Below are 21,816 nucleotides of genomic sequence, written 5' to 3' on the forward strand. Positions count from 1 at the left end.
AATAACAATAGAGACCTTGCCGTCTGGGCATGGTGGCCTCCGGGGCTCGGTCCTGAATAATATCTAAGAAAAAGAAACAAACGAAGAGCTGAAAACAAAGACTGATCAACATCATGGTTCAGAGGAAATATACAAATAGCTCGCTCAGAGATTTCAGCTGTCAGCTTCCACTGTGAGGAACATGGTGAGGACATGGAAGACCTCAGGACCCCTGGAGTTCAGGCCCGGAGAAACATCTCTGATAAGCAGAGGCAAAGCATGGCGAGAACGGTCAGACTCGACCACAGACCGGGTCCAGAGACCGGCTCCAGAGACCGGCTCCAGAGACCGGCTCCACAGACCGGCTCCACAGACCGGCTCCAGAGACCGGCTCCAGAGACCGGCTCCAGAGACCGGCTCCACAGACCGGCTCCAGAGACCGGCTCCACAGACCAGCTCCACAGACCAGCTCCACAGACCGGCTCCACAGACCGGCTCCACAGACCGGCTCCAGAGACCGGCTCCACAGACCGGCTCCAGAGACCGGCTCCAGAGACCGGCTCCAGAGACCGGCTCCAGAGACCGGCTCCACAGACCGGCTCCACAGACCGGCTCCACAGACCGGCTCCACAGACCGGCTCCACAGACCGGCTCCAGAGACCAGCTCCAGAGACCGGCTCCAGAGACCGGCTCCAGAGACCAGCTCCACAGACCGGCTCCAGAGACCGGCTCCAGAGACCGGCTCCACAGACCGGCTCCACAGACCGGCTCCACAGACCGGCTCCACAGACCGTCTCCAGAGACCGACAACATGATCCTGCTGAGATGGCGTCACTGAGCATCGTTCAACTATTCAGCGCACTCTGCACCAGGAGACGCTGTCGGGAGAGGAATCTGGCGGAAGCCTTTTCTACGCTCAGCCACAAACAGAGTGGCTGCTGCTGAGGCTCAAGTGGAGAAGCTAGCTTCATGTTGGAATCAGGTGCTGAGTACCACAGGAAGTCAACGACTCTGGCAATCCTCAGAAACTGTGAAACAGTACATGAAGGATTTTGGTCTTTGCGATGCCTGGCGCTCTCACCACCCCACTGCAAGAGAATACACATTCTTCTCTTCAGTTCACCATTCCTACTCTAGATTAGATTATTTCTTAACCAGCAGCACACTGATGAATGACATCTCAGAAATCAAAATTCATCCCATCATCATAAGTGATCATGCACCAGTTTCATTTACTCTCAGAAATAAGAAGAATAAACCACCAACTAGAAACTGGAGATTTAATACATCATTACTTAAAGATCCAGAGTTTATTAGCTATCTAACCAGAGAATGGTCTATATATTTAGAAAATAATGACTTGCCAGATACTTCAGCATTTGTTCTTTGGGAGGCAGGGAAAGCGGTGATGAGGGGAAAAATAATTTCCTTCTCCTCACACAAGAAAAAGAAAGAAGCTTCAAGAACTTTAGAATTGGAATTAAGAATTAAATGGCTGGAGGAGGCTTATCATGTCTCCCCACAAGAGAACATACTGAAGGATATAAGGAAAGCTGAACTTGAACTGAATGAAATTCTAGATTAAAAAAAACACAATTCCTGATCCAACGACTCCGTTTAGAGAACTTTGAGCATAGTAATAAATCTGGAAGATTCCTGGCGAATCAGTTAAAAACAAATTAAAGCCGCAAGCGGCATTGGTCGGGACCGAGCCCCCCCGCGGGCCCGCGACTGAGATGTCCTCGTACCTTGCTGGCCGAAATCCAGGTCAGCGGGAGTTTTGCTACTCTGTAAAAATCCATTTTCTTGATTTTACCTCATTTTCTGTTGTAAACAGGCTTTTAGTTTGAAGGAATTTTGGGCTTTTATTTTGGAAAGGTAGTATATGCTGTCATTGACATTGGTTAACCCAAAATTGTTATCAATGTGTTTTGGTTGAAATGTCATTTTGCACAAAATATTGACTTTTATTTTGAAGGGGTTTGAGGCAACCTTTTAGACCTCAATGAGACGAGCGTGTGTGTGTTGGTTTGATCTTTCTATGGCATTCCTGCGGGCTGTGGCGACCATTTTCGTTTTTGTAGGTGGCGCTAGAGAGCAGATGGGGTTGATTTTTCTATTTTATGAAATTTTTCACCAGTCCGGATGTGTGTACCAAATTTGGTGAGTTTTCGTGCATGTTTAGGGGCTCAAATTTGAGTTTGTTTCTGCGACGGAATAAAAACTAGCATATATCTGTTAGCATCTGTCATCCATTAGCATTGTTCTTTTTAGTACAGTTAGAATCTCTCGTCCTTTAAAATGAGGGTGTTAGCATCTCATCTATTGGCTCATTGAGAGTTGTTCTGAGGCTCCATGTCGCTACTCTTCAGAGAAGATGCAAAAAGAACAACTTCCCCCTGGCCATCTGAAGTACCCTTTCTCATGACTGGCTTCACCTGTGTATGGAGGTCAAGGGTCAGTGAGCTTACCAAACAAACTCTGTGTTCCAATAAGTAGTGCTAAAGGTTCTCAAATCAATAAAACAACAAGGGAGCCCAAATTTGTGCTCCTGCCGGCTTTAGTTTAAGTAATTTTTGCACTCTTTCTGTTCATCCTGTAAACTTCATTTCACTTCTCACACATCACTGTTTGTCTGCTATATGACGGATTTAACTGAACCTGCTGATCCCAAAAAATAATTTATAAAATGATTTATAAAGGAAAATCTTGAAAATGATCCGGGGTGCCTGAACTTTCTCACACCACTGTGGAGATGGACACGAGGATTCAGAAGAGGATCCTACTGATCAGACTTTCATTCCTCTTAGAACAGGAATATAACAAGCAACATATATAAATACTGAGAAACTTTTTTTTGTGTGTTGTTTTTTTCTTATTCTAAGTAAAACTAAACTTTAACTAGAAAAATAAGTAGGATTAAAAATTGTGCATGCATGTGTGCGTGTTCAGGTACGGGTTCAGGTCTGGGGACTCGAGTGCTGGGACTGCTGGAGGAGGAGTTTCCTGAAGTGTGCCGCATCGTCACCGCCGTATACCCATCAGCCGAGGACGACGTGGTCACTTCTCCCTACAACAGTGTGCTGGCCATGAGAGAGCTCTCTGAGCACGCCGACTGCGTCTTACCTGTGGACAATCAGGTGCGTGTGTGTGCGTGTGTGAAATAAATAGAAGCAATTTGTCTCCGGTTCTGAAGGGGTTGTCTCCCTGCAGTCTTTGCTGGACATTGTGAGCCGGATCAGCCTCATGGCTCACGGTGCAAAGCCCGAGCTGGTGATCAGAAGAGACGGCACACTCGCCTCAAGGCGAGGAGGCATTGCCGGGGCAGAAAAGCCCTTCGACGCCATGAATAACATCGTGGCTAACCTGCTTCTTAACATCACCAGGTACTGTGTAAAGTTCATTCATATAGATAGATATGGTATTCATATAGATCACTCAAATATACATGAATGAAGAGAAACACAGACTAAACTGAAGTTTTTATGAGGTAATCACCCACTGGCCATGTTAAAAGCTCATAGAAGTCCATTTTTCCTGAGTTTCTTTAAATCAACAGCTCAAACTCATGCGTGAATTAAATGATTAAATTAAATGATCCAACACTGCAGTGTAGTTTGGGATTATGTAGAGTCAGAGTGTAATAAAGTTGTATACAGTCGAGCACTGAACACAAAATGCACTTTCGTTTTATTTGAGTCAGTGAGACGAAAACTTCAATAATTCCGTAGTTACAGGTGCCTATCTCATTGTTGCTGTGCTTGATGCTAAACACAAATTAAGAAAAAAAAAATTAACGTGAAGGATTTATTTTTGTGTTGTTTAGGCAAGTGCCTTTTCCTTATTTTACTCAAGCATTTGCAATTTATGCCATTAAATAAAGGTTTAATGAACTCTCATCTGAATTGTCTTTATTTTTAGTTAGAATATACCTTAAACACCTAAAGCTGAAATCTAATTATGGTTATATAAGAGCAGCTTCATGGTGGTGCGATAAACTATGTTCTACATTTAATTTATATATGATGCGATTAGTTGACTAATCGAAAAAATAATCAGTGATTAGTCGACTACCAAAATAATCGTTTGTGGCAGCCCTACAGGACAGTCAGCATTTCTACATGTTGGAGACAGGCTGCTCTCTGGGAGCAGATGTTCTGCTGCAGAGAGAATCCGCTCCGACGGGGTGAAGCTCTGAAACATAACGGTAGAAAACATCAGCGCGACATCACTTCTTATTAAAACACATCACTGTTAGAGCGTTACAGAAAACATGAAATATGTGCTAAAGGCAGCTAATGGATCAAATCGTCACCACTAATGTTAACAGTTATGACTAAACAGCAAGTTAGCCCTCTATGCTAATATTATTAGCTTACGAGACGACGGGCAATCATGGTTGTCCCGAGCCACGACGTGCTTCTGTTTCGGCTGCTCATGCATCGCTGTTGTGCTGCCGTGGAAGGCCGGTTCTGTCCTGCAGATGCTGCATTGCACTTTTCCGTGAGGTTTTCTTGTCATGCTCCCACACTTTGAGCTCCGCTGCCGCCGGGCGGCCATGTTGTCGCAGCTGACAAGACTGCGCATGTGTTTCAAACAGAACGGCAGACGCGGCAGTGGAGGGTACCGCAGCAGTTTTGAGACAAAAACAAACATTAATTTAAAAAAAAAAAAAAAAAACACGACTAGTCGACTATTAAATTAGTCGTCGATTATTTTAATAGTCGACATAATCGTGATTAATCGACCAATCGTGGCAGCCCTACTCCACTGCCACTGAGAAGAACATCCACAGCGGTGAAGACACGTTAGCTCCGTCTGCATGCTTCGCAAGGCGCAGCACTCCGACAAGCAGTAATTCTTCTTCTGTGATGTTTTATGGCAGTTTGTATCCCGTTGGTTGCATTACCGCCATCTACTGGTCATTATAATAAGCAATTTTATTAAACCCACTAATTTAATCGGTTTCATTTATCAGATTAAATTAATTTATCGGACCGATAAAAATGACATCATTTCACCCCAAATCGGCTGATGATTTTTCAGACCGATAATTATTGTTCATCCCTACTAATAGGGCTCAAAAGGACACGTGATATCTTGCAATGCATTGTGGTCAATGCGGGCGGTATGCGGTAACGTCTGTTTATGCCAGCTACAGGCAAGACCGTGTTGCTCTTTTAATTTTGTTTGGCGAGTTTCTACAAATACAAACATGGTGCAGTCGTGCTGTGTGCCACAGTCATTCCCACCATCGCTCCAGTAAAAAAAAGAACGAAGCGATGACATGTTTCTCATTCCCAACTTGGAAGCAGCGGCAGGGAGCTCGGATATGTGAGCTAACAGAGACGCCGCCGTCAGACGACCAAACATCACATTCAATGCCGTCACCGACACATGTTGGACTGTTCACGGCATCTTCAGATGGTGAGTTCTGTTATATTACTGGCGTGTTGCGGTGTTAGCAGTGTTAGCTGGTTGCTAGCGTTAGCCACGGACACAGCCTCAGGGCAGTTAAAGCAAACACTCTCTCTTTCCTCCACTTCTTTATCGATTACTTTTGAATTTATATCATAACTGTCCTCACTCATAGGAGATTGACTTGGATAGTACATTGTAACTGACCTCATGTTAAAAGTCATAATGTTCGTGTGTGTTTTTCAGGGAGACCTGCTGATGAAGTGAATGAACCTCATCCAGACTGAACCTGTCGTTACATCTCGACACATGGAGGTGAAAGCTGCGGATTACCAAAGATTCCAACAGAGAAAAAGGAGACAACTGCTGCACCTGAACCTCACACACCAGATGTGTATCAAGCTCCACAACAGAGCCACATGGTGGAGAATGAGCAGTGTGTCCGTTGTAAACATATGAATGGTGAAATTAGGTCCATGGTGAGATGAACCACTTTTGTTTATCTGGATTATATGTGACCAACTTCTGTTTTTTTTGTAAATAAAATTGACTGCTAACAATCTTCCTCTGTTTAATTCTAATATTTATCCTTAACATTTCATAATGTCCAGGACAGGTAAATCTCCTCAGCTGTTACTGCTCATATGGTGACAAAACCCAGCCTCTGCTCTAATAAGTTAATAAGACTCTGTGAAAATAAATATTGTAGCTGAGTAGCTATTTATGAAACTTCATTTTAATGGGAAATCCTCTGAAACTGAACCATTTACCCATGCAATAATGTCGGACCATTCCTTGTTTCAAAGTCTTTTCTGTTTATTACCAACCTTGTGTAGCAACGACACTGTTAAAGTTACAGTTACAGTTCAAATAAGGTGCAAAAGTCTTTGTGGAAACAAATATCACTGCAACTATTTAAAGTACGATTAGATTGTGCATAAACAAATAACACTGCAAATAAAATGAAGGAAAACAATGTGCAACTTGCAGTCCACCAGGTCCACACAACGAAGTCACAGAACTTTGCAGCCTCACAAAGATGTGAGTCTGTCTGGCTGTAGTGTTTCTGTGTCTGGCTGTAGTGTTTCTGTGTCTGGCTGTAATGTTTCTGTGTCTGACTGTAGTGTTTGTGTCTGGCTGTAGTGTTTCTGTGTCTGGCTGTAGTGTTACTGTGTCTGGCTGTAGTGTTTCTGTGTCTGGCTGTAATGTTTCTGTGTCTGACTGTAGTGTTTGTGTCTGGCTGTAGTGTTTCTGTGTCTGGCTGTAGTGTTTCTGTGTCTGGCTGTAGTGTTTCTGTGTCTGGCTGTAGTGTTTCTGTGTCTGGCTGTAGTGTGTCTGTGTCTGGCTGTAGTGTGTCTGTGTCTGGCTGTAGTGTTTCTGTGTCTGGCTGTAGTGTTTGTGTCTGGCTGTAGTGTTTGTGTTTCTGGCTGTAGTGTGTCTGTGTCTGGCTGTAGTGTGTCTGTGTCTGGCTGTAGTGTTTCTGTGTCTGGCTGTAGTGTTTCTGTGTCTGGCTGTAGTGTTTCTGTGTCTGGCTGTAGTGTTTCTGTGTCTGGCTGTAGTGTTTCTGTGTCTGGCTGTAGTGTTTGTGTTTCTGGCTGTAGTGTTACTGTGTCTGGCTGTAGTGTGTCTGTGTCTGGCTGTAGTGTTTCTGTGTCTGGCTGTAGTGTTTCTGTGTCTGGCTGTAGTGTGTCTGTGTCTGGCTGTAGTGTTTCTGTGTCTGGCTGTAGTGTTTGTGTTTCTGGCTGTAGTGTGTCTGTGTCTGGCTGTAGTGTTTCTGTGTCTGGCTGTAGTGTTTCTGTGTCTGGCTGTAGTGTGTCTGTGTCTGGCTGTAGTGTTTCTGTGTCTGGCTGTAGTGTTTGTGTTTCTGGCTGTAGTGTGTCTGTGTCTGGCTGTAGTGTGTCTGTGTCTGGCTGTAGTGTTTCTGTGTCTGGCTGTAGTGTGTCTGTGTCTGGCTGTAGTGTTTCTGTGTCTGGCTGTAGTGTTTCTGTGTCTGGCTGTAGTGTGTCTGTGTCTGGCTGTAGTGTTTCTGTGTCTGGCTGTAGTGTTTCTGTGTCTGGCTGTAGTGTTTCTGTGTCTGGCTGTAGTGTGTCTGTGTCTGGCTGTAGTGTGTCTGTGTCTGGCTGTAGTGTTTCTGTGTCTGGCTGTAGTGTGTCTGTGTCTGGCTGTAGTGTGTCTGTGTCTGGCTGTAGTGTTTCTGTGTCTGGCTGTAACTGAAAAGTCCATCCATCCATTTTCTACCGCTTATCCGGGGCCGGGTCGCGGGGGCAGCAGTCTCAGCAGGGATGCCCAGACTTCCCTGTCCCCAGACACTTCCTCCAGCTCCTCTGGACACTGGACACAGACACACTACAGCCAGACACAGCGTTATCAAAGTTAGCTTTGATAACTCTAAACCGATAAACTGCTAAAACATTTAGCTGAAGCTAACAATAACCACTAACCGCTAACGCCTGGTTCACACAGGACGCGTCGTGCCGCGCACCGACTTTCGGCTCGGCGCCCGTTAACCTGTCTGACGGCTCATAGGCGCAGGGAGCAGCTCGCGCTCTGCAGCGCGCCTGCTCTGCTCCTCTCTATTTTCTCCGAGAGCGCGTAGGGGATTATTTGTTGATGTCGCGCCATGACGCAAGCATGTACGCGAGTCATTGAAATACCCCCAGAATCTTGAGTTCCGGGGCTTTCTAACAGTTTTTGAATCGTTTCAATCGGACAAACGGATCAGGAGTTATATGCATTACAAAATCCATGTTTTTCGAAACCATTTTCGGCGTTTTTTAACCACAGGGAAGCGACTTTTCATTACTTTGCACCGTAGTGGAAGCACGTACGAGAGGCGTTCAAGTGCCCTCGGAAACCAGAGTCGCTAAATTTAGCGGAAGCGAATTAATCCACTAATGTTTTTCAAAGTTAGCTGAACAGCTAATCCGCTAATGTAAATGTTAGCTTCGCTAATTAGCGGTTAGCTGATTAGCAGACTGCGCCCACCACTGGATGTCTCCACCCCCATACTTCACAGTAGTGAAGGTGTTCTTGGGATTGTACTCATCCTTCTCTCTCCTCCACACACGACGAGTGGAGTTTACACCAAAAAGTTCCATTTTGGTGTCATCTGACTACATGATTTTCTCCCAGGAACCTCTGGATCATTCACACGGGCCTGCACATGTGCTAACTTCAACGGGGGAACCTTCTGTGCAATGCATAAATAAGCATGATAACAGACTGACCATGTACATGCTTCATTTTCTATAAATAATCTGTAATGAAACAGCAGGTAAACAGTCCGGAGTGCCAGAAAAGCTCCGTGTGGAGGTGTGGATCAGTGCGCGTGCGTGGAAGGCATGAGGCCAAAATGCAGCATGGGAGAAAGCGTGCACGGACGCTCTAGAGAGGACGCAGACGTGGGGAGCATGAAGCTTACAACCCTGGATGCGGAGATGCGGAGAACATTTATGACAGTGAGCTTTCACAGGAGACCAGTAGGGGGAGCACTAAAGGAAATCTTGCATAGTTTCTGCTTTAATGTTTGGACAGTAACAGTTTGATTTTTTTTTTTTTTTCACATGTGGATTGCGTGTCTCTTTACCAACATCTGGTGAAAATTTCGAGTCAGTAACACCTTTACAAATGTGTTTCCTCAGAAAAATTTGTGTCCAATCATAATTTTAGCCACTGTATGTTTTGATGGGTGAATTTCTCTTCAGTCAAGTGGGATGAGACACTGTGACTAGAAATGAGGACAGAACATGAGTTAGGATTTGGAGTTTTTGCAGCGTGACCACCAGAGATGTGGGGGTCTCCCCTAACGGAAGAGGAACCGTAACTGTGGGCATCAGCACTCCGGAGGTGGTGAGCTCCACCACGTCCTGTGAATCATGCATGTGAGGCTTCAGCGGACAGACATGCATGAGCAGCTTCCTTCAGATGGAGTCCAACCCGGCGGGGCCGGCGGCTTTTCATGTTAAGACAACAAGATGAAATGAACACGAGATACAGAGTTCAAACTAAATATGGCTGCAAAGGTTCAGACACTTTTAAATGGCTCAAATAACTGAAATGTTTTAAATGAGCACTATTCTCTCCATGAAATATCATGAGCTCGGTTTGTAAACTTGAGCGGTGTGTCTTTATGTTGAAGGTGAGTCCAGACCTCAGACCTCTGGCTTGATGTGTCTCAACTCTTCAAGCACAACTGAACTATTGAAAGACACGAAACAGGAATACTGCTTTTATTTTAAAATGAAGATTGTCTCTACAATAAGTGTTGTGCTGCAGCAGAAACCTTCAGTGTGTAAATGAGTGCAGACTGAAACATCTCTGAAGCCCCTCCAGCTTTCCTCTCCTGCTCTTCTCATTGCAGTTCGGCTCGTTTTGAAGGCTCCCTCAACATGGACCTGAACGAGATCGCCATGAACCTGGTGCCATTCCCTCGCCTGCACTTCCTGGTTCCCAGTCTGACGCCGCTGTGCACGCTGGCGGACGTGAGCGTCCCCAGCAGGAGGTCTCTGTAGACACCTTTCTTTCTTTTCCTGTGGACACATGGAGCAGGAGCAGCTGCTCACCAGGTCGCCTGGGTACAGCCTACTTCTACCATGACGAGCTAACGCTGGCCACCTTTACATGGCCATATATGCACATAATCTGATTGTAGGGGAAGTGGATTGTAAAGGTTCATATAAACACACACGCTTCACTCAGAGAGGATTGTATTTCAGAGCCGATTGTACGAGCTATACCAGTTAATCTGAAACATCGGCAGGTAGAGCGGAGCCCCGGTGCTCAACACGTGGCGCTGGGCGGGGCGGGGCTCCGGCGGGGGAGGAGCTCTCTGAGCAGCGTCTCATGGAGACGATGGGACATTATTGATCAGATAAAACTCTGAGGACTGCTGCTGCAGAGAAGACCTGGAAGTTCAGCCAGAGACTCTGTCCTCATGTCACAGGACACCGTATAGTCCACTTCACCAGGACCCTGGAGAACCAGGACTGATCGGGGTTCGCTTTGAACTCCGTCCATGTACACAGATGAGTTTAACACCATTGTTTTCAGTCGGATTGAAAAAACACCAGTGAACTGGGCCATTTGAGAGGTTGTCCATTCTGTTTGTTCACAACGGTCTGCAGAACCAGACCCAGAGGGACTTTCTGCAGAACCAGACCCAGAGGAGACTTCCTGTAGAACCAGACCCAGAGGAGACTTTCTACAGAACCAGACCCAGAAGAGACTTTCTGCAGAACCAGACCCAGAGGAGACTTTCTACAGAACCAGACCCAGAAGGACTTTCTGCAGAACCAGACCCAGAGGAGACTTTCTACAGAACCAGACCCAGAGGGACTTTCTGCAGAACCAGACCCAGAGGGACTTTCTGCAGAACCAGACCCAGAGGAGACTTCCTGTAGAACCAGACCCAGAGGGACTTTCTGCAGAACCAGACCCAGAGGAGACTTTCTGTAGAACCAGACCCAGAGGGACTTTCTGCAGAACCAGAACCAGAGGAGACTTTCTGCAGAACCAGACCCAGAGGGACTTTCTGCAGAACCAGACCCAGAGGGACTTTCTGCAGAACCAGACCCAGAGGGACTTTCTGCAGAACCAGACCCAGAGGGACTTTCTGCAGAACCAGACCCAGAGGGACTTTCTGCAGAACCAGACCCAGAGGAGACTTCCTGTAGAACCAGACCCAGAGGAGACTTCCTGTAGAACCAGACCCAGAGGAGACTTTCTGCAGAACCAGAACCAGAGGAGACTTTCTGCAGAACCAGACCCAGAGGGACTTTCTGCAGAACCAGACCCAGAGGAGACTTTCTGCAGAACCAGAACCAGAGGAGACTTTCTGCAGAACCAGACCCAGAGGGACTTTCTGCAGAACCAGACCCAGAGGAGACTTTCTACAGAACCAGACCCAGAGGAGACTTTCTGCAGAACCAGACCCAGAGGGACTTTCTGCAGAACCAGACCCAGAGGAGACTTTCTGCAGAACCAGACCCAGAGGGACTTTCTGCAGAACCAGACCCAGAGGAGACTTCCTGTAGAACCAGACCCAGAGGAGACTTTCTGCAGAACCAGAACCAGAGGAGACTTCCTGTAGAACCAGACCCAGAGGAGACTTCCTGTAGAACCAGACCCAGAGGGACTTCCTGCAGAACCAGACCCAGAGGGACTTTCTACAGAACCAGACCCAGAGGAGACTTTCTGCAGAACCAGACCCAGAGGGACTTTCTGCAGAACCAGACCCAGAGGAGACTTTCTACAGAACCAGACCCAGAGGGACTTTCTGCAGAACCAGACCCAGAGGAGACTTTCTGCAGAACCAGACCCAGAGGGACTTTCTGCAGAACCAGACCCAGAGGGACTTTCTGCAGAACCAGACCCAGAGGGACTTTCTGCAGAACCAGACCCAGAGGAGACTTTCTACAGAACCAGACCCAGAGGGACTTTCTGCAGAACCAGACCCAGAGGAGACTTTCTGCAGAACCAGACCCAGAGGGACTTTCTGCAGAACCAGACCCAGAGGAGACTTTCTGCAGAACCAGACCCAGAGGGACTTTCTGCAGAACCAGACCCAGAGGAGACTTCCTGTAGAACCAGACCCAGAGGAGACTTTCTGCAGAACCAGAACCAGAGGAGACTTCCTGTAGAACCAGACCCAGAGGAGACTTCCTGTAGAACCAGACCCAGAGGAGACTTTCTGCAGAACCAGACCCAGAGGAGACTTTCTGCAGAACCAGACCCAGAGGGACTTTCTGCAGAACCAGACCCAGAGGAGACTTTCTGCAGAACCAGACCCAGAGGAGACTTTCTGCAGAACCAGACCCAGAGGGACTTTCTGCAGAACCAGACCCAGAGGGACTTTCTGCAGAACCAGACCCAGAGGGACTTTCTGCAGAACCAGACCCAGAGGAGACTTTCTGCAGAACCAGACCCAGAGGAGACTTCCTGTAGAACCAGACCCAGAGGAGACTTCCTGCAGAACCAGAACCAGAGGAGACTTCCTGTAGAACCAGACCCAGAGGAGACTTTCTGCAGAACCAGAACCAGAGGAGACTTTCTGCAGAACCAGACCCAGAGGGACTTTCTGCAGAACCAGAACCAGAGGAGACTTCCTGTAGAACCAGACCCAGAGGAGACTTTCTGCAGAACCAGACCCAGAGGGACTTTCTGCAGAACCAGACCCAGAGGAGACTTTCTGCAGAACCAGACCCAGAGGAGACTTTCTGCAGAACCAGACCCAGAGGAGACTTTCTGCAGAACCAGACCCAGAGGAGACTTCCTGTAGAACCAGACCCAGAGGAGACTTCCTGTAGAACCAGACCCAGAGGAGACTTTCTGCAGAACCAGACCAAGAGGGACTTCCTGCAGAACCAGACCCAGAGGGACTTCCTGCAGAACCAGACCCAGAGGGACTTTCTGCAGAACCAGACCCAGAGGAGACTTCCTGTTAGTCCGGTCGGGATGAGGGAATAGGAGACACCGGTAAGACAGACAGACTGATGGTCTTGCTTACCCCCCCACCCCCCCTCCAGGCTGGATCAGATGTTCAGTGACGCCTTCAGTAAAGAGCACCAGCTGATCCGGGCAGACCCCAGACGCAGCCTGTACCTGGCCTGTGCCCTCATGGTCCGAGGCAACGTGCAGGTGTCCGACCTGCGCAGGAACATTGAGAGGTGGGACTCACACACACACACACACACAGGTTGGTATTTCTATCCTTGTGGGGACCTTCCATTGACTCCCATTCATGTCTGACTCCTAACCCTGACCCTAACCCTGACCCTAACCCAGACCAACACACAGCCTAACCCTAAAGAAAGGTTTTTGCACTTTTACTTTTTTCAGTAACAACATGGTCAAGAAAACACTGTTTCCCCTCATTAGGACCGGAAGAAGGTCCCACAAGGCACATCGTGCCAGGTTTTCCTATAACGAGTACACACACACACACACACTGCCTCCATGCAGCAGCCTGATTCATGAGTCTTCACACACACCGGCTTTCAGTGCGTCATGTCGCCGAGCTGAAGGAAGACGGACTCATCCATCAGCTCGGTGTGTGAAAAGGAGGATGAGCAGGTTTCCCAGCAGCAGACGTGTGAAGACACATTTAATTACCAGACATGTCCCAGCAGCAGCTGTCCTGCACTTCTCTTCAGGAATGTGTTTCTGTGCTTCTCTGTGAAAGCAACAGTAAGATCAGCATTTGTTGATCACATCCAAACCGTCTGTCCTCTCTGGTCCCGTCGTCTCTCCGTCCAGGCTGGAGCCGTCGCTGTCCTTCGTGCCGTGGAATCGGCAGGGCTGGAAGACGGGGCTGTGCTCGGTCCCTCCGGTGGGCCACCGCCACTCCCTGCTGGCTGTGGCCAACAACACCTGTGTGAAGAACACCTTCAGGGAGCTGAGAGAGCGTTTCTGCAGGCTCTACAGGAGGAAGGTGCTCTTCTTCAGGACTCAGATCTGATCTAAAAGATCTTCCTTTAAGTTGATCATCACACTTCATATAGTGGCCCCGTCCACACGAAGACAAAACGCTCATAGTTCCAAAAACGTTTGTCCGTAAAGATGGAGTTGATTCAGTATTTATGACCGTCCACACGACTGTTTTCAAAACGGCCGAAACGTTGCAGTAACATGCCAGGCCGCTAGGTGGCGCTTCATTGACAACAGCTGGAAATCGTGGTCGATCCAACAGTACATGAAGCTTCCTGCTGACCACTTCTTGACTAAATATGAAGGGACGTCGATGTTTCTGTTCTTTCTGCGGAAATCAGCCTGAAACAACTCAACAGCTCTTTTGGACGTGACGACTCCAAGATCTTCTGGAAGGATTTCTGTAACTTTGTAATTAATAATGTAGACAAGGACTTTACTTTGAGGTGGGAAAATGTGTTTTTTTGTTTGTTCGTTTCTTCAGAAAACAGGAAAAGAAGGACGGAATTTTTTTATCATCAATGTACTAATCCTAAAATTAAAATTCTTTAATCATAAATGCAAATACAGCAGGCAGAAGCCGTCATTCACCCACTTCAAAAATGTTGTACTCTCTTGTATAAAAATGTTAAAAGACTCTGAAAACAAAAAGACTGTTAAAAACTATCAGTATCTGTGAGAAATTTAAACCCTTTGAAAGAAACTGCCGGCTTATTGTGTACACCCCGGCATAATGTTTGCTATGTACTGTACGTGTATATTTGCACCTTTTTCCGTCCACATAACGTATTGACTTCTCCCAGAGGGCGAGGAGCATTTCACTCCGTATGACAAGAAGTGCTTTTGGACAACATCGTCTACCCTAGCTTTAAGCACCTAGACCTGAATTTACCATATTTTTCAATATTGAAAGCATGACAGGAACAAGAGTTTTCCTTTTATTTCCAACAGCAACTCCGACTGTTAACATGTGGAACAGGAAGGTGAGGTGAAGCGTCTGGAGAAAATCAATCCACATCCTGATGAAATGAAGTTTTGTTGTTTTTGTGCTCCTGAAGGCCCACCTCCATCACTACCTGCAGGTGGAGGGGATGGAGCAGAGCACCTTCTCCGAGGCTGCAGCCTCCCTCGACTCCCTGATAGAAGAGTACGATCGGCTGGACGGCACAAAGATGGCCGACGCGTCCAGACTCGGCATTGCCACGTGAAGCACCACACCAAACTGCCTGATCTCTGTACAGACTTTTCAACTCGCATGTAATTTATGTGGGGAAAACTAAACCTTGACATGAAAAGGATCGGCTCATTCCTTCATTTTAAACTGCATTCATGTGTCAAAATATCTGTAAGAAGTTGATAGAATGTTACGGAGACAAGGACCAAAAAAATAAAGAATCTTGAAAGAGGCAAAAAAAAAAAAACCTCCAAAAAGGTGGAAAAAGACCCCTGAAAGGTGGCAAAACAAAAAAAAAAAAAGCCCCTTGAGAGGTTTAAGATAGACCCCTGAAAAAGACCAAACAGCAGAGCGAGCAGCCAGTCTGAGTCGGGATGAAGTTTTGTTGTTGTACACTGGACATATTTCAGGCACTCACTGCCGACTGTCAACCGAAGCCATCTCTCTTGATTTTCCCGTTGTAGTTTGAGATGAGCTGGGTTTTCCTCTGCGGACCTCGGCCTGATGGGAGTGTGTCACAGCAGACGCAGGTCAGAGAACATGTCTCCCGGCTCGCTGCACTTCCTCTGACACACACAGGAAGTGATCCACTGCATCTTCCACTGCGTGCTGGAGCCTCCCCTGCAGGCGAAGGTCACCGAGATCATGCGTGACTTGTTGGGTGTGCAGCAGCGGTCGTCCGTGCACGTGCCGCAGTACGTGGGTTTGAACTTCCTGGTGCTGGTGCAGCCCGACAGCGTCAGCTTCTCCGCTCTCTTGGCCTGAAACTTGGGCCGACACGTCTTAGCCTTTGCCACCTGCAGGAGGAAACGAGGCTCTGATGGACGAATGCAGAACAATACACACATTTATTTGTTTACATAATTCTGTTGAAGCATGGCTGAAAAGCAATGTCTGACTTTCATTAGTTAAATTTCATAGAATTTTTTTATTACTTTGGTCAGATTGAGCGTTCTGCAGGACTGTTGCCACCACGGACTGGAATGTGTTTCAAGCTGCAGCTACGACGGAGGACTCTTCTGTGACTATAGATGACTATGCTGAGCATGTCAGTGGGTACATTAGCACTTGTGTTGCGAACATCATACCCACTACACAAGTCAGGAAGTTCCCCACCCAGAAGCCCTGGGTGAACACCGAGGTCCTGCACCTGCTGCGCTCGCTCTGCTGCATTTAGATCTGGCGATGAGACGGAGTACAAGGCTGCGCAGTACCGACTGCAAACGACCATAAGAGCGTCCAAGAGGCAACACAGTGAAGACAGAGGGCTTCTACTCTACTGCCGACTCCAGGAGGATGTGGCAATGTCTGGATCACATCACTGACTTCAGGACCAGCTCCAGCTCCACCGCCATCAGATTGTCAGACAACCTCCCGGATGACCTCAATGCATTCTACACTGGCTTTGAGGACGCCACCGAGCCCAGCTCTACAGAGCACCGCAGACCTCGAACACTCAACTCTCTTCTCCCCCGCCAATCTTCTCATCAGCCCAGGTGCTCAAAGCCCTGAGGAGGGTCAGGCCCCACAGAACCCCAGGTCCAGACAGTGTTCCCGGGCGGGCCGGGCTGATGTCTTCACTTCCATCTTCAGCCTCTCCCTCAGTCAATGCACCGTCCCCACCTGCTACAAAACCACCACCACCACCGTGCCCTCCCCAGGAAGAACCCTCCTTCCTGCCTGAATGGCTGCAGGCCAGTAGCTCTCACTTCAGTCATGATGAAGTGCTCTGAGAGAGTGGCACTGCCCCACATTCAGGGCAGCATACCGGCCACCACAGACCCCCTGCAGTACGCCTGTAGGCCCAACAGTCCACCTCTGACGCCATCGCCGCCGCCCTCCATCTCTCCCTCTCCCACCTGGAAAATAAAGACTCCTACGTCAGGACACTCTTTGACTACAGCTCCGCCTTCCACACAGTTATCCCCCACAAACTCACTCACAAACTGTTATCTCTCGGGCTATACCCACCCCTCAGTGACCGGCTGGACTTCCTGACTGGCAGGCCCCAGACTGTCAGGATAGGAAACAGAACTTCAGCCAGCATTACCACCAACACCGGGACCCCGCAGGGCTGCGTTCTCAGCCCCATCCTCTACACCCTGTTCACCCACGACTGCGTCGCCTCCCACCCAGAGAGCATCATCCTGAAGTTTGCGGACGACACTGCCGTGATTGGTCGCATCACAGGCGGTGATGAGGCGGCCTACAGGAGGGAGGGGGACAATCTGGTGACATGGTGTGGAGACAACAACCTCACTCTCAACACAGACAAGAGTAAGGAGATGATAGTGGACGTGAGGAAGAAGAGGAGAGCCCATCAGCCACTGTTTATCCGGGACCTTGAGGTGGAGAGAGTGAGCAGCTTTAAATACCTGGGGTTCACATCAGTGACGCCCTCACCTGGACTCTCAACACAACACAGGTGGTGAAGAAGACTCAACAGCCGCTGTACTTCCTGAGGAGGCTGAGGAAATTTGGTACGTCGCCCAAAGTCCTCAGCAACTTGGACAGCTGCATCATTGAGTCCATCACTGTTTGGTACGGCAGCTCCACTGTGAAGGACCGCAAACGCCTGCAGAGAGCGGTGAAGACTGCCACAAAGACCACCAGGACTCCTCCAGCCTCTCTGCAGAGCGTCCACCGTCCCAGAGTCCACAGGACAGCTGCCTCCATCATTAGGGGCCCCACCCACCCCCAGCATGGACTATTCACACTCCTAGTACCTTCTGGTGCGTGGTACAGGAGTGTGAAATGCAGGACGACCAGATATAAGAACCCTTTCTTCCCAACGGCCATCAGACTCCTGAACCACTGAACAATAGCCCCCCCATGGGCGTTGACCTACAATCTGCACACATGAATAACTTTGTATTACTATTTAAGTTAATCTGTTGCACCCCATATTAATCATCTTCGCATGCTGCACACATTTATTATTACATTACTGTATATGTGTATATTTAGCCTATATTTACAGTGTTTCTGTTTCATTATATAGATATTTTATTTTCTTTATCTATTTTTACATCTTTGCATGCTGCAGAGATCATTTTACTTGTCTACTTTTTGGCTCTTGGCATTGTGAGCAGCAAAGTAAGAATTTCATTGTTCAGGGAACGTGTTTCTTTACTGTGCATATGACAATAAATCTTTTGAACCTTGAACCTTCAAGTTATTTCTCTGACCACTGTGAATTTTTCTTTCATTAAACAAAGGGTACAATTTTTTCCTCATGTGTATGATGAAGATCAATGGTGGTTCAGTGCATTTATTACATCACTCAGCAAGTTCAAATGTAGTCTCATTTGTCCATCATATCTTTATTTTTGCTGACAAGCTTCATTGGTCCTGTTTTGCCTTTAAGAGTGATGTTGGTCATTCAAGACTTTTGGAGGGTCGACGTGTTGCTGTGAATTTTTCCAACTTCCTGAGTTTTACATGCATTAAACAGATTGTTCCAGATTGAAGCTGTCTTCAGTCTTTTGCAGATGTCTTGTGAGAAACATTCCATTTAGGTGGGTAATGTTGGTCATTTTAAACACATTCAGAAGATGTTTTTTTTTTTCAACTGTTTAATGGACAGAGCTCTGTCAGTGTTCTTACTGTGTTCTGACAGAAAGTCATCATGATATTGTTTCTACCCCAAATACACACACGGACACAGCAGCAGCTTTTTGGATGTGTCTGCTGTCTTTTCATGCTCAGCCTGGTTTTTTTTGTGAAAGCCGTGTTGCTCTAAATGGAAATTCCCAGCACTGCGTGGGCTCCATGGTTACCTTGATGCTGCTCGTCACAGTCTTGTCGCAGGGTCTCAGCAGGCACAGGCGGCGGTCCTTCCTCATCTCGCACTTGTTGTTGTCGTTGTTGATGCGCACGGAGATGCCGAGGCCGCAGGTCACGGAGCATGGGCTCCACGGGGTGGTCTGCACCAGGCAGTTCTTCTTCCAGGCTAAAGGAGGATCCCTGTAAGCTTCAGTGTTACAGTTGAAGAGCACCGTGTCAACAGCAGCCAACAGACAGCAGCCGCCGGCGTTACCCAGCCAGTCAGAGCCAAAGAGTCTGCATGTTCCCTCTGAGCCAGACTCCATTCAATTCAGCTTCATTTATGAAGTGCCAATTACAACATAGTTGTCTCTAGATACTTTGACAAAACAAACCCAACAGATCCACATGAGCAGCATAAGCAACTGTGGAAAGGAAAAACTCCCTTTTAAAAGGAAGAACCCTGCAGAACCAGGCCCAGAGGAGGAGAACCTGCAGAACCAGGCCCAGAGGAGGAGAACCTGCAGAACCAGGCCCAGAGGAGGAGAACCCTGCAGAACCAGGCCCAGAGGAGGAGAACCCTGCAGAACCAGGCCCAGAGGAGGAGAACCCTGCAGAACCAGGCTCAGAGGAGGAGAACCCTGCAGAACCAGGCCCAGAGGAGAACCCTGCAGAACCAGGCTCAGAGGAGGAGAACCTGCAGAACCAGGCTCAGAGGAGAACCCTGCAGAACCAGGCTCAGAGGAGGAGAACCCTGCAGAACCAGGCCCAGAGGAGGAGAACCCTGCAGAACCAGGCCCAGAGGAGGAGAACCCTGCAGAACCAGGCCCAGAGGAGGAGAACCCTGCAGAACCAGGCTCAGAGGAGGAGAACCCTGCAGAACCAGGCCCAGAGGAGAACCCTGCAGAACCAGGCTCAGAGGAGGAGAACCTGCAGAACCAGGCTCAGAGGAGAACCCTGCAGAACCAGGCTCAGAGGAGGAGAACCCTGCAGAACCAGGCCCAGAGGAGGAGAACCCTGCAGAACCAGGCCCAGAGGAGGAGAACCCTGCAGAACCAGGCTCAGAGGAGAACCCTGCAGAACCAGGCTCAGAGGAGAACCTGCAGAACCAGGCTGAGAGGAGGAGAACCCTGCAGAACCAGGCCTAGAGGAGGACCCTGCAGAACCAGGCCCAGAGGAGGAGAACCCTGCAGAACCAGGCTCAGAGGAGGAGAACCCTGCAGAACCAGGCTCAGAGGAGCGGCGCTCCAGCCGTGTCTCCCACTTCACCAATGCGTCGTCAGACTCGTGCGTAATTGTGCCATTTTTTGCCGGCTGCGATTTTTCTGTCCCCTCCTCCACATCTGCAAACCGCTGTCCCTTCAGCTGCTTCTTCAACCTGGGGACAAGAAAAAGTCCCTGGAGGCTTCATCTGGAGAATCAGGTGGATGGGAGAGGAGATTCATCTCATTCTCCTCCAGAAACGGCGTGAGGCGCAGCGCCGTGTCCGCTGGCGCTCTGTGGTGGTGGATCAACCGGCTCCACTCCGCCACGACGCTCTGCTTCCTCCTCACATCCTCACGGAGCGTCTGAGGACTTCCTGTAGTAGTCCTGGTTTACAGTCTGACCTGGAGGGACGGACTCGCTGTGGACGAGACCCTGGACAGCCGAGAAGCAGCTCAGCATTGTTTTCACGCTGAGCGGACCTGACGCGCCGACATCTGGCCCTTCTCAGACCCCCGGACCACTCCTGGACCTGAGTCTTCCCCAGAGCAGCATCCTGTAGGCTTGCTGCAACAAGCTGAGTGTTTCTGCTGCTGGTTTTCCAGCAAAAAGCAGAATTTAATGTTTACGCGCTGCTCTGGCTTCACAGTCAATGTCACCATTTTGGAAAAAATCACAGACCTCCTCTGCACTCTGTTGCTATAAATAGCTCCTGACAGGCGTCAGTGTCACTCTGGGAGCTCAGATTTCTCACAGATGTGCACGAGGCTTACCTGCAGCACATCTGACGGCCAGAAGTCGGAACTCATTATTATTAGTATTTCATGACCAAATTCCGGTTATTTTTGGGTACCCCCTCAAACATTTCATAAACAGAGAGAACACAGACTCACAGAACACAGGAACAATCATCAGTGACACAGAGAAATTACAGTGAAACCAGAGAAAGGAGCAGAACTGGGAGCTGGTTCTACATGGTAGGAGCCCGGGGTTCAGTAAACCTCCTGCATCCACTGGGTCCGGGTTACGTCAAACAATCAGTGGATCAGCTGTTTTGATTGATGCCCAGTTAGAAACCGATTACACCCGTTGAGTCCAGGTTGTTTCATTAGATCAATGGATCAGCCGCTGTCAGCACCTCTATGAGGACCACCATGGGAACCTCTATGAGGACCACTGAGAGCACCCCTATGAGGACCACCATGAGAACCTCTATGAGGACCACTGAGAGCACCCCTATGAGGACCACCATGAGAACCTCTATGAGGACCACTGAGAGCACCCCTATGAGGACCACCATGAGAACCTCTATGAGGACCACTGAGAGCACCCCTATGAGAACCACCATGAGAACCTCTATGAGGACCACTGAGAGCACCCCTATGAGGACCACCATGAGAACCTCTATTACCCCTTTTCGACCAAACTGGCTCCCGGGCCAAATTGGGGCCTGGGCCACAAGGGTTCAAGCAAGCCCCGGGCCTCCTGAAAACTGGCTTTGCTTTTCTACTCCTCGGGTACCACGGAGGCGGAGGTGGAGCTACGTCACTGCGTCATTGCAGAACGTCAGAACGTCACTGTGGACGCAGCCGCTCACATGTTAACCACAACAACAATGGAGGACGCCCATGAAGTGTTTCTGTTTTTCATGGCGAGCTGTCCAATCATCATCCAGCTATTAGCCATACCCACCCTCATCTCATTAGTGACGGCATTTGAGAATGAAGGTAAATATCAGATGTTCTATTGCTTAATGGTGAACCTGTTACCGTTAGCTTAGCTGCTACCCAGTACGCTCTGCAGTCATGTCTCCGCTAAACAGATTCAGTAAATATGTGATGATGTCTGTGTTT

General features: G+C 48.5%; 2 protein-coding genes across 2 annotated transcripts in view; one reads left to right on the forward strand and one right to left on the reverse strand.

Annotated features, from left to right (window-relative positions):
• Positions 1–15,097, forward strand: part of tube1 (tubulin, epsilon 1) — a 42,716-nt gene extending 27,619 nt beyond the window's left edge. Inside the window, exons 7-12 of the mRNA XM_030110626.1 lie at positions 2,932–3,119; positions 3,193–3,365; positions 9,758–9,898; positions 12,921–13,061; positions 13,651–13,825; positions 14,880–15,097. Of these exons, the coding sequence (XP_029966486.1) occupies positions 2,932–3,119; positions 3,193–3,365; positions 9,758–9,898; positions 12,921–13,061; positions 13,651–13,825; positions 14,880–15,029 (968 nt within the window). The 3' untranslated portion in view covers positions 15,030–15,097. The remainder of the gene's footprint in view (positions 1–2,931; positions 3,120–3,192; positions 3,366–9,757; positions 9,899–12,920; positions 13,062–13,650; positions 13,826–14,879) is intronic.
• A 318-nt stretch (positions 15,098–15,415) lies between these two features.
• Positions 15,416–21,816, reverse strand: part of ccn6 (cellular communication network factor 6) — a 33,505-nt gene continuing 27,104 nt past the window's right edge. The window contains exons 5-6 of the mRNA XM_030109774.1: positions 18,775–18,947; positions 15,416–15,792 (exon numbers count right to left, since the gene is read on the reverse strand). Of these exons, the coding sequence (XP_029965634.1) occupies positions 15,511–15,792; positions 18,775–18,947 (455 nt within the window). The 3' untranslated portion in view covers positions 15,416–15,510. The remainder of the gene's footprint in view (positions 15,793–18,774; positions 18,948–21,816) is intronic.

Source organism: Salarias fasciatus, chromosome 15 (assembly GCF_902148845.1).
Source record: "Salarias fasciatus chromosome 15, fSalaFa1.1, whole genome shotgun sequence".
NCBI classification, from domain to species: Eukaryota; Metazoa; Chordata; class Actinopteri; order Blenniiformes; family Blenniidae; genus Salarias; species Salarias fasciatus.